Source organism: Haematobia irritans, chromosome 1 (genome assembly GCF_050003625.1).
Source record: "Haematobia irritans isolate KBUSLIRL chromosome 1, ASM5000362v1, whole genome shotgun sequence".
NCBI classification, from domain to species: domain Eukaryota; kingdom Metazoa; phylum Arthropoda; class Insecta; order Diptera; family Muscidae; genus Haematobia; species Haematobia irritans.
Genome location: NC_134397.1, coordinates 88,740,744 through 88,754,841, shown reverse-complemented (window position 1 = coordinate 88,754,841; position 14,098 = coordinate 88,740,744). Strand labels below are relative to the sequence as shown.

At 33.6% G+C, this 14,098-nt stretch overlaps 1 protein-coding gene across 3 annotated transcripts in view; it reads left to right on the top strand.

The window, feature by feature from the left end:
- LOC142221405 (uncharacterized) overlaps positions 1-6,333 on the top strand; it is a 35,004-nt gene extending 28,671 nt beyond the window's left edge. For all 3 annotated transcript variants that reach the window (XM_075291121.1, XM_075291120.1, XM_075291119.1), the window contains exons 4-5: positions 4,089-4,208; positions 4,442-6,333. In XM_075291121.1, coding sequence (XP_075147236.1) covers positions 4,089-4,208; positions 4,442-5,110 — 789 coding nt within the window. In that variant the 3' untranslated portion in view covers positions 5,111-6,333. The remainder of the gene's footprint in view (positions 1-4,088; positions 4,209-4,441) is intronic.
- Positions 6,334-14,098: the final 7,765 nt, after the last annotated feature.

Genomic DNA, 14,098 nt, shown 5'->3' with positions numbered 1-14,098 from the left:
TATATATATATATATATATATATATATATATATATATATATATATATATATATATATATATATATATATATATATATATATATATATATATATATATATATATATATATATATATATAATATATATATATATATATATTATATATATATATATATATATATATATATATATATATATATATATATATATATATATATATATATATATATATATATATATATATATATATATATATATATATATATATATATATATATATATATATATATATATATATATATATATATATATATATATATATATATATATATATATATATATATATGAATATTACCTGATAATTGAAGATTCCAAAATGAAGTCGAATGAAGGGGTTGTTATTTTCAAAACAACGAAAATTGCTCTCACTAACTTAAAATAACATATTTATATATATATATATTTATATATATATTTATATATTTAATATATTAACCCTTATATTATGTTTGGGGTCATTAGATGACCCATATGGTATTTTTGATCAGCGTATTTCTTACTGTTGGAATATAATTAAAAGTTCTTACTACTCAGCAAGAATTCAGTACATATCAACAATTCACGCACTGACTAGTAAGAACTGTTATTTATATTCCAGCAGTAAGAAATACGCTGATGAAAAATACCATATTGGTCATCAAATGACCCCAACATAATATAAGGGTTAATAAAACATATCTTTTATTGAAGAAACAATTGCTTATATAAATACATAAAATTGTATTTAAAAACGAAGGTAAGCAGTTCTAATTTTGAAGTAAAAGGTTTACCACAAATATGTAAGATTTGTCCAAATGAATGAAAAAAGTTCAATAAAATCATTCCATATATGAATTCAATTCAGTTAAATTTTTTCATTCTGTAGTATAGTTGTACATAAATATAGGAAATATTAACTAATATATGGAATGCATTCTACCTAATTTCTACGAAAATCATATCGTTCAAACAAATAAAAATGTCTTTGGCGCTATACGAAGTTCAACTTTCTTCACAATGAGTTCATTTTAACTTAAAGAAGGGGTCACTTTTTCTGGGTGCACAAATTCAAGTTCAAAAACAAAAATATTTTTTAAAGTGTTTACAACATTTTGAACTACTAATCCTCCTTTTAGAATCCACATTTAAATGTTTTTTTTATTCAATTTTGTTGCGAAAAAATTAAGTATGAAATATTTCAATTTTTGCTTTCCTTGAGTACACGCAATTTGTATAAATTTTGATAAACATTGGCAGCTTTTTCTCATGAACAGGGTTGCCAAGTTTTAAATTAACTTTCGATTAGTAGTTTCTACGATGTCTAAAGTAATTTCAATTGGAACATCCAATTATTTTTCATTTTGAAAATTTGACTTTTTGTCGCTGTTTTGCGATTTCCGCCCATAGTGCAATGGTTCTATTGATCAAGTTCCTTAACCTAATTTGTCCATAAAGTTCGTATAATAATTAATTGTAAATTAAGATATCATGCATTTGGACGTTAATCGCCTGTTTCAGTATCAGACTACACGCAAAAAAACAATTCTTTCCTCCCAAACGAAATTTTAGACAAACAAAGTTCGTTTCTCATTTGCTTTTCGCTGTAAGGAAGTGTATTTGGAAGAAAAGTATATACTTTTTGTGATAAACGTTTATTCTTTTCCAGGATGTAAAAACAATTTCATAAAGACTAGCTCAAAAAAAAACATTATTTTCTTGCTAATTGCATTGTCCCTCACATCTTTCTCACATCCACGAGGATTTTTAGTTCTTAACACCTTTTCCTGTAATACCAACAATGTAGAAGAAATTATACGATTTTATAAATTTTTAAAATTTTTTTTACCTTTCGCCTGGACGGAGAATCGAACCGCGGACCATGCACATTGTAAGCCAACACACTAACCACTGAGCTATGTACCTGTTATGGTCATCAATAGATAAATATCCATATAAGTTATATTTATATAGCATAGCTTGCGGCGCCCACGAACCGAATAAACAAAGTTTATTTAACAGAAACAAACATTTAGTTTGGCACCGTGGAGCCGTGGTAGCTACGTCCGACTCTCATGCCAAGGGTCGTGGGTTCGATCCCTGCTTCGGCCAAAGTTTTTTTTTGCTTTTGTTTTTTTACATATATTCCAGATATATTCGGAAGATTCCGAAAAAATGTTCAACATTACATTGTACTATATTAAATTTTGAACTGTAAAATGCGTCTTATTAAAGACCTAAAATCAGAAAAGAACAGTGTTTGATATAAACGAAATGGACTGTGTTGTTATTTCAAAAATAACTTTTTTTATTGAAAAAATAAAAATTTTGTAACAAACGAATTTTTTTGGTGATAAAAGTTTAAAATTTTCGAAGCAATGCAAAAAACTCTAACAAAAGAAAAACGTTTTCGGTACACGTTTTCCAAACGTTTTTTTTTTCTTTGCGTGTAACATGACAAATAATAAGTAACGAAGAGCCCGTCGTAAACTAGGAACAACACTACTAATGTACGCGTTAGAATTGTTGTTGTTGTCACATGTTGTTGACTATAGAAAAAAAAACTTTGTTCGATTGTGCACCACTAAGGTGAATTCAACAAGTAGCTTCTAAAAATAAATTTCGTGTTGTTGCATTACTGTAGTAACAAAACGAAATAAAATAATATTAAGGGATTTGTAGCTATATGAAAATATGATGTACATTGGGAGTAAAGATGACTCAATTTGTAAGAGGAAAATTCCCACATGTTTTCTCCATGAGAAGTTAGCATAAAGGGCCCAAAATTGAGTTATCTACCCAGTCAGATCTATACTAAACGCTGTGGAAAAGTTCATTCGCCCGAACTGAAACATGTACAGTCTAGGCGTGTATATATTTGTATCTGGCGTTTTCTTTTCAATGGTTCTATTGATCAAGTTCCTTAATCTAATTTTTCCATAAAGATCGAATAATAATTAATTGTGAATTAAAATCTATATGTTCAACCAATTCGTTGAATCTCAGTAAATCAAAACGGATCATTTATAAATGGCCTAAATGGAACGTTTATACAAATTCTAAATAGTATCAGAACTGGGAATGTCCCCTTTTATAGTCTTATATATCATCATTGAGCCCAACATCACACGTCGACTCTTAAGAACAAATCCCAATAAAGTTGCATCAGGGAAAATAATAACAACTGTTTCTGTACAGATTCAATCCAATCACTATATAGTATCTCGTGCTACCGTATTGCACAACTATATTAACGAATTGGTCTGACAAGAGAAACATAAAGCCGGCTTGTAACTTAAGGATCCGAGAACTCCTTCGTCCAGCGTTTACTTAAACCCAGAACACCATCGTACTTATTTTGCCATTAAATTTTAGGTTTTGAACCATTCAAACACCTATTGTAGTTATCAGGGTAATCATATCCAACTTATACAACTTAACTTATGTCAAGCTCTATCGGATGAATAACATATGAAGTAAATTCCACAAGATTTATGATTAACAATAAAATCTTTGCCTTAGGATCGCATCGACTATGTTACTTTTACGCAGAATTGAAAAAAAAAATATTTATGGGCATGTGATGAAAACATTTAGGACCGAGGCCTGACGACATGATTTCACAATTGTAGAAAAATATCTTAACCTACCTAAGTAAAATTATAAATTAGCGCTTGGGCCCCCAAAACAACATAAAAGAAACTACACATATGTGCGAAAGCATTTTTGATGAAATAATATATACTGCGAAACACAAGTGTATAACCATATTAGTTTCGCCAGATCAAATAGAGGTAGAAAATCATTGCTCATAGAATTAAGACTATGAAATTCCTTACCATCGAACTTGCAAACATTTAATTTCAAACCGGAATTACATTATTTTTTAAACTCTAAGTAAAAGATTGTTTTTGTTTTAATTAATTTATTAATCTTTTATATTTTTTGTTAACATTAATTCCCATTATATTTTGATTGACAAAACTACAATATAATCCACAACTTGAAAGTAGTACTCTCAGTTATAAGACATAAATCTTCTTGTGCTGGTTTTTCAAATTTATATTTTTCAGGTTATTCGTAATATCCGTCCAGACGTTGTTATGGTAGAATTATGTCCATCACGTATTCCAATTTTAAAACTCGATGAAAAGACTCTTCTGGAAGAAGCAAAGAGTTTCAATTTGGCAAAGGTACTAACTACTATAAAACTTATTGTTCCGTTAATCGCAATGCCAATTGATAAGGGAGATTAATCATATATTTTACGTTTGCGAACATTACAGTACAATTAACCTTAGAATTGACTTTTCGTTTAACAAAATATGTTAAGGCAATATGAAATTTTATGATTGCGATTACCGGAAAATGGGGAAATGTTTTTGTGTATTTGTATGTATTTCATAAATTTTTCTTTATCTTCAAGATTCGTAGCATTATACATTCGCATGGTTATATCAACGGCATCTTTTTCATTTTACTTCTGCAAATGAGCGCCCAGATTGCCAAGGATTTGGGTATGGCACCTGGAGGCGAATTCCGTCGCGCATTCGAAGAAATCCATAAATTACACGGATGTGTATTGCACCTAGGAGATAGACCAATACGTATAACATTACATAGGGCATTGCGAGCTTTATCTCTGTGGCAAACAGTGAAGCTGGTATGGCGACTTACTTCCTCCGATACTATCAGTATAGAAGAGGTGGAAGAGTGTAAACAACGTGATTTACTGGAAAAACTTATGCAGGAAATGGCTGGCGAATTTCCAGAATTTTCAGATGTTTTTGTAAAAGAACGAGATCTGTATTTATGTCATTCACTTCAAATGGCTGCTCTGCCGCAGCCTTCAGCAGATGGAACTGGTGAGCCTCGTCCCGTACGAGTAGTTGGTGTGGTTGGCATCGGACACGCTAATGGAATTGCGAAAATGTGGGGACGTGTCGATCCGCACATTATACCAGCAATAATGGAAATCCCACCAGCCAGCTTGAGCACACGTATCTGTAAATATACCGTAAAATATGGACTCATTGGTTTAACACTGTATGGTGTGTTTAAGCTTCTTAGGCCTCATTTAGGACGTTTACGCTGAAGCGGTTAATGGACCACATATATGGAAGAGTTCATAATTACAATCAATGTATAATCACCAATATTTTTTTTTTTTTGACAATTTGTTAGGAATTACGAAAACGAACAAGAACTTTATTTTAAAATTTTAATTAAACGTATACACATCATTCTTAAAGAAAATTATTCAAAAATACAAAATTTACAATGTTATTTACAAATATGTACATTCATTGATACTTATATATTTAAAAAATACAGACTACGTATTCATAGAAAAACAATTCTAATTATATTTCAAATTTTTTACACAACATTTTGAATGTAAAATCATGAATCGCTCCTGTTTCTTAAATTTGAATGTTAGTTCCTCTCTGCCGTTTTATCATTACCACCTCAATCCCAAACTACAACAACAAACTAATGTGATTTTTTTTTAAACATACACACCCGTATACATACATACATTCAGTGCACTCGCGGTAACGTGAACTAATTAAAACCAAGAGAGTTCACATTAGCGAACTTCATCGAATTTCAGAACAAAACATAACCATATTCGGGAGTTTTCACGTTCTAACGAGACAGTCTTTTATTTTTGTTATTAGTAATAATAAAAAATAATTTAATTTCATGAAAAAATTAAAAAAAGAGATCGGAAAAATATCAGTGGGTATGGAATTACAAAGCAATTTAAATTAATAATTCAAATTCACGAAAAAAAAAAACCAAATTAGATCACTAAAAAAATTCCGTGTGTGTATTTGAAATTGTATTTGGCATTATGAATCTGACTTTAACGTCAAATTTCGTGTTTTTCAGCGTTTCGGAGTAGTTAGTGTAAGAAAAAGCGTGTTCACGTTGGGCAGTGTTCACGTTACCGCGAGTGCACTGTATATAAAATGATCAATAAACTCCCTGGTAACATTCCAATTATACATACTTGTATACATTACTACACATAGATGATATTTGCCTGTGTTTATACTAATATGCCGACAGATAAAATCTACATGTGCACAATATATAAATGTGCATGTGGTAATATTAAAAAATGTGAAACGGTATATTAAATATGCAACTGAATTTTATATCCTGAAATTATTTTAGTTCTCAATTGTAAATGTTCAAAACAATACTAAATTCCCAATAACCTGCGCATTTATTACACGTTGCATGTAGATGGTATGTAAATGTAATAAATTGAAATCTAATAAATCCCTATTTTAAAATAATCTATACATATATATGGTATTTATCTTGTGAAAATGAAATTGGGCATGTCTCTCAGAGAAATATAGTCTAGAAGATGGTACAGTCCATTACATCTCTTTTAAAGAGAACATGTTCTCTTTTTGTGTTCGTATCTTTTTGGTCACTCTCTTCTTTTGGTGCCGTATTTTTATTTCCAACAGTGCTCTTTATGTACTCTATTTCAAAAAAAAAAATCCTAGATTGATAAAATTTTATTTATTTAGTAGGAATTCGCCACTAATTGTTTACTGGGTTAAATCTGTTGACAAATTAAAGGCCGGAACACAATTGCGACGTTTCGATGTACGGCGTTAAAATTAGAAATAGATGTAATTGAACGTTCGACGTAAATACACCAATACGTTGTCGTCGTCAATTGTGGGCGACATCATAGGAACATGTGTGTTTTATTTTTGACAGCGTATTTTTGAATTTATTTTGTTTATTTTTTAAGAAAATGTGATTCTTTTTGTTTTTTATTGTTTTATAATAGTTGTGTTCCTTTACTTTACTCGTAGTAGAAAGTAGTAAAAGAGAGAAATATTGAAAATCCTCTCAGAGTTCAAAATTTGTTAAATGTACAGGAACGAAAATATAGTAAAAAATAGTAAAAATGCCAAATAAAAATCAAAAGATGTATTGTGATTTGAAAAAAAAAAAAATATTTTCAAAACAAGGAAGCAGGTAAGTTAAATACTTTTATATCCCAATTACTTTGACAAATGGCAGATTTTGTTGCAGGAAACTTTGAAATCCTTATTGCAATGGAATCAGTATCTTACATGGGGGGTTTGTCATTCCATTTATAACACATACAAATAACGATCTCTGACTATAGAAATACATATAGTCTTGATCAGGGAGAAATTAAAACACGATATAACGAGGCCCGTCTGTCTGGCTATCTGTTGTAATCAGGCTACATCCTTCAATAAAGAACCTACAGCGCTGAAATTTTGCGCAGACACGTCTACAAGAAGGTCAAATTCGAAGATCGGCCTAAGTTTCGATTTTGCTCCCATATAAACCGTCCCCCCAGATGGGATCTTCAGCACATAGACACTAAAACTTTCATCCGATTTGCATGAAATTCAAAAGGGTGTGCCGAATTTGGTCAATGTTTTGGTACTTTATTCGAAACAAGTGGTATTGGTTCGGCATTGTTTTGAAATTCAAAATTGAGGAGTCTACACTTTCAATCTAAAGCACAAAGGTGCACAACTTTTTCCTCCAGAATACGTAGAATTTTAAAAGGAATGCAGTTAAGAAAATATAACAATAATCGATCTTAAAACTATCCTTCTAGACTCAAAATACAGACCCCACTTTGTTCAAATTTTGCAAAAAAAATTAATTGTAAGGCCCATATCTCGCAAATATTAGATATATTCGCACACATACACAATCTTTTTATGGAGGTTTATAAGTTCTACCCAGCCAAGTAAAAATCATGAAAATCGGTGCATAATTGCGCGTTTGCGCCAAGTAAAATAAAATTTCATACATCCGAGGTGTCCAACTTCCAAAGTCTATAGGCCAGCCCGTGAACCTACTAGGGACCTACAAACATCTAAACATAGAGAAAAACATCTCAGCTTTGGCACAAAGAAAAAATTATGTTTATATCTTAATCCATTAAAAAGTTACAGAATTATTTCCATAAAAACGATTTGAAACTACTTTGGTTTGTAAAATTTAAAAAGAAATAATTATTTTTGTCATGACATATCTACTACTTTTACTCGAAAGAATTTGTCGAGTAACTTGTAGTAAAAAAATTTTAAAAGAGACATGCATTTTGACATTGTTCTCTTAAAACTGTTTACTACTTTTACTATTTTTTGGGGTGCAGGAACGGTTTCTAGTAAAAACTAGTAAAAGTAGTAACTAGTAGTACGTAAAGGAACACAACTAATATATTTATTTCGTTGTTTCTATCATTAGAAACTATTATTATTTTAATTTTAACATCAGTAAAATTATTCATTATTTAATAAAGAATTTTTTTTATTGTAAACTCTTTTTTAGTTAAAATGTTCTCTTTTTTTAAGCGAAAGTTCTCTTTTGCAAATTATCCATATGGAAACCCTAGCCATAGGGCGATTTGTGGAATACGTTCTCCGCAGGAAAAAGTTAGACATGGAGACTACGACTTGAGTAATGTAAGGTTGAATCCGTATGCGGACTTGTAGGAGATGGTCACGGGGGTCAACCTCGAAGTAATGCGAAAGCGGTCCCGAGGGAAAAGGGATGTGTTTTTAGCCGGTAGCCATTCCGGCATACGTGTGGACACACTATCAGGTGCATAAAACATGTTTATTTGCAATATATTAACCACACATAGGTGGTAGCGCTACAAAAAAAAATTATATTCCGCCGAAAATCAATATTTTGCTTTGGAAAGATTAACCAAAACAGAACAATTGTTAGCTGGTCATGTTTGTCGGGGTAGCCCTTAAATACTTTATTGACTCTGATTTTAAATATTTAAAACGAGAACTCTTTCATTATTCACATATTTTACGGTTGGCATAATAGGCTCCGAAAGTTATAAGTCAATTCCATTCTGTAATAGTGTTCTTAACCTTCTCAATTCTATTTAATTTCAATTTACTTTCTCATTTTCTGGATCGGCGACCACATACTATTTCATAATTTCAGAATTCAAAAGATTGAATTGGGTAGACATTTTCGTTGAATGGGATGGTGATCGCCGACACTGACGTTACTTCATTCAAAATCATACGTTTCGTAAACTATGATAATACATATATTAATGTTTAATTATTAGTTTTGTTAGGGAAAGTGCGTTTTGAAATTTTTAGTTTAGGATATCTATATACAAGTCGCATGAATTGTATTTCAATCAATATTTAGTTCAAAATGGGCCTGAATTGAATAATAGAAATTGAATTGAAATATGTGTGGTACAACTAGACTAGAAAGGCTATCAGCTGAAGCATACGTAATTCCAGCGCTATTAAGTTTAAACACAGGCGTCTTTTAATTGACTAACAATCTTTAAAGACTTTATTGCATAGTTACAGTTTGAATTGATCACATCTAAAGACCAGTACTATGTTCGGTTTTCGCATTGAAATTTTCGTTGTTAAGGTAAGTACTAAGTTCAATTTTCAAGCTGAAGCTCAGCTTGTTTTCACGGTTACTTTTTTGAATCAATTAATATAGAAATATTAAATGTTTCGCAATCAATGCCTTGGATCTTTTCCATTCATAATTTGACAAAACTTGATAAAAAATATTATCATCTTCATATATGTTTTTTAATTTATTGTTTTGGTGGAAAGAACATAGTACTCAACTTTACGGTAAGTACTATATTCCAGCGCTGTGGAGTCGAGTCAATTTTGCTCGACTCCGGCTCCGACTCCAGCATTTCTTAGTAGCCTCGACTCCACGTGGTTTACCTAAATCTCATTTTAATAGTATTCCAATTGTAATTTTAAGGTGTAGTGTTCCAAAAATAGACCTATATAAGTATTCTGTTTTGCCATATGTGTTTATATGTCCAAAAGAACTCTAATTTTAAATTTTGATACTACTCGACGACAAATCTCAGCATTTTAGGGATGTAAAGAACTCTACATTTGAATGTCAGGCCAATAAATTAAAATACGACCCAAACTATTTAAAGACCACATCAAAACAGTCTCCAGAATATTTCAAAAAATAATTAGGCTTCCAGTTGTTTAAGTGTTAAATATAACCATAGCGATAGGCGGTAGGCGAACACTTATTTACGTGTATTTCTTATGGGAAGCCCAAAATCCGCGACGGAATACCGTGACGGCTAGCGGCGTGTCGCTAAATTAAAACTTCTTCTTCTTCTTCTGCGACACAAACATCTGTTGTGTCATCAGTGTCAAAACGTTGGCCGAGACACTTAGTCTATTGTGCCAACGTTGTGGGGATTTCTTTATAACTATGTGGCAATCCCGACCGATGTCTTTACATCGGAGGGGGTTGTTTCTTGATGATGATGTTAATGTGTGCTTCTTCTCATGAATTTTGATGTCGGTTTGATTGTGTGTTCAACGAAGTATATATTTCTCAGATGTCAATTTTCGTGTCCTTATAAAATTTCCATAAAATCTTGTAAATGGATATGTTACCGCTGGACAGAATAGCCTGTATATTCATTTGATTAATGTTTGCCCCCCTTAGAGCAGCTTGTAATGCATTACGTTTTGTCGCCTCCACGTTACTGCAGTGGAAAGTTAAATGATCAATGGATTGGACCATCCCGCAAACACATTGATTCGAATCAACAATGTTTACCTTAAAGAGGTGTTGTTTCGTCTTTATATGACTGAACCTCAATCTAGTGATCATGGTTACTATTTTGCGGGGTATTTTCTGATCCTTAAACCATAATGTAGTATTCACCTTCGGTGATAAGGTGTAAAGATGTCTCCCATTTGGGCTATTATCCCACTTCTCCTGCCACATTGAGACCTGCGTCTCCTTATCTCTTGCCCTTAGGTCAGTAAAATAAATGTCTGGATATTCGCCAGTGTCCAGATGATTCACTGCAATCGCATCAACCTGCGCATTCCCATCGATGCCTGAGTGTCCAGGTATCCATAGAAACTGTATTGTGAATCCCAACTGGGAAAGTTCATGTACCTCACTTTTGATGTTTAGAATGTACTCATGTGTCCCATTGTTAATCAATGAGTCAATTGCCTGCAATACAGACTTTCTGTCCGATATAATGAGATATTTATCAGGTACGGTTGTTCTGACAAGTTTGAGTGATTCCAATATGGCCAGGGCCTCCGCGGTAAATATTGGGGAAGCAGCATTCAAGGAGAATGAAGCTTCAATGTTAAGATCAGGAATCCAAAAAGCAGCACTAGTTTTCCCAGGCATCTTCGAGCCATCTGTGAAGATGCAAGTAAAACCACTCTTTTGTGCTATGTACATCCGGTATTTCGAGTGAATTTCTTCAATTGATGATATAGATTTCCTTATATCAAGGAAATACACTTTTGGTCTTGATACTCTTACCTCCAATGAGCAATAATATAATGGAGCTCTTGCATACTCCATGAAACGAAATTCATTTTTCCTATTTTGATAGAGTTCAAATAAAATTGGCTTGTTCCGGTATCTATCATTATACGTCTCTATGTATCTCCTAGCCGGGTGTTTAGGGTATGATATCATTTTGTCGATGTATCTTTGCGTCATTAAAGTTAACCTTTGCGGTATTGGCATTATATTAGCCTCCTGTTCCAAAGCCTGTGTATGGGTGGATATCATGGCACCTAGTGCGATGCGTATTGCCTTGTACTGGATTCTTTGTAGTTTGAGGATATCTTGTTTTGTGCCACCCACGAGAAGTGGAGCCATATATTCGATTTTGGGTCTTATGACACCCTTGTATAGCATCAAGAGGTTCTGAGGGTCAGCACCCCAGCTGACTCCACATAGCGCCCTTAATATATTCAAAAATTTTGCGCAGCTTCCTTGTATTTCTTTGACGTGTTGCCTTATGCTTAGGTTCGGATCAAATGTGTATCCTAGAAACTTGAAATTCTGCACATATTCCAGTGGGATATTATCAATGACTATACCTGGACAAGCAGGTGGTGACTTTTTCCTCGATGGTGGAAAAATCATTGCTTTTGATTTCTGCGGGGACAACTTTAACTCCATTTGTCTGAGTTTTTCATTTACAGTATCAACAGCTAATTGTAATTTGCTAATAGCCTGGTCCAAAGATTCGTGTGCGTAGAATATCACTAAATCATCCGCGTACGCTAGTATGTCCACATCATCAGTGTCGAATATCTCATTCACATATACGTTAAAACTCAAGGGACTCATGACTGAGCCTTGAGGTGTTCCCGTAAACGATCTACGATGCAGCATGTCGCCATCCCGCTCAAGGCTAAGAATCTTGTATTGAAATAGTCTTTCTAGAATCGCAGTTGTCCGGTCATCTATGCCAAGTTTCGCGAATTTATCAATTAATATACTGATGTTGACGTTATCAAAGGCTGCCTTTATGTCTAGAAAGACACATACCATGTATTTGCCCTCCTGTTTGGCCAATGTTGCCTTAGACCAAAGAGCCACGGCATTGTCATACGTGGATCTGGCCTTGCGAAAACCTGATTGTCTGTTGTCTAGCTTACCATTCGATTCGAGAAAATGATCGATTCTGTTCTGGATCATCTTTTCAAAAATCTTCCTTAGGCATGAAATTAAAACGATCGCTCTATATGAATTGTGGTCCTCCGGTGGTTTCCCGGGTTTGTGTAGGGGGATTACCTTGTATTGCATCCAGCTTCTCGGAATGTCACCGCTTTTCCAAACATAGTTGTACATTTCTAGAATCGCCTCTCTTATCTCTAGATTAAATAATTTCATATGCCCGTTTCTCAATCCATCCATTCCAGGCGCAGTGTCCCTGGACATGGATATAGAAGCGTTCAGTTCATCCATAGTGAATAATCTTACATTGGTGGAAGTGGGAATATCGGGTGGCTTGTTTACTGGTCCAATTGGACCGGACAGGGTGTCACAAAAATCGTCAGCGCATGAATCTGGCAATATGGGGGATTTTGGTGCTCCCATGCCCCTAAATTTCCTGACAATTCGCCAAAGCTCTGTTGGTGTGAGATCTGAGTCAATCCCCTCACATGTGTTCTTCCACTCCTGGCGTTTCTCATTTCTAATTGTGTAGTAGTATTCCTTTCTTTTCGCGCTAAGTGTTTCGAAATTTTCCCGTGAAGGTCTTCTTCTAAAGGCAGCCAACGCCCTCATCTGGCCCGCCTTTACCCTTTTACAACTAATATTCCACCACTGATTATCCGAATATTCCTTAATGCTTGTCCTTGCCGTGAACCTTTCCTTAAAACATTTCGAAAACATATCAAATTTTTTGGAATCGTGTGTGTCCCTGAACGCCTCATCCCTCATGAATTCACTGACCTTGGAATTCAGAAAGTCTCTTTCAATTTTCTTAGGTACACCATAAGAACATTTCTTCTTGCTCTTCGGGTTTAAATGGAATTCCATGTAAATAACACAATGTGCGCTTCCAAAGCTTTCGTTCAGGCAATGCCAACTTGAAGTGAGTGCTAACGAAGGTGAGCATATTGAGACATCTAATGCCGATGGATTCATACATCCGAAAAAAGTCTTGGATCCATCGTTCAATAGTACCAAACCATTGCATTCAATAAAATCTAAAAGCTGATTTCCCTTGTCATCGGTTGTAGAGTTTCCCCACTCCCGATGATGGGCGTTAAAATCTCCGCACAATATTATATTATTGCCGGGTGGTATTTGGTCAATTATGTTTTGTAAATCCGTGGATCTAAAAGTGGCCGAAGGCGGTATGTATATTGACAAAAAAACTATTTTCCCTAGGTGAGAATCAATCTCACATATTGCAACCTCGATTCTATTATTGGACACACTTATTGAAGGGATGGTGTACTGAATAGAGTTCTTCATAATGATCGCGACGCCGCCGCCAGTCGTCTCAGTAATACGATCGACGCGAATAACATTATAACCATTTATATAAAAGTTCTGATCTGGCTTCAAAAAAGTCTCAGATATCAATGCGACGTCGATATTATTATCCCTTAAAAATTGTGTCAGTGGTGGTTTCTTGTTACGTGCACTTGTAATGTTAATTTGTATGACTCTCATCGTCTATACCAATTATCATATTCGCCCTAATGGCTGTTTGTGCATTTGTCTCGGTTGCGTGTTC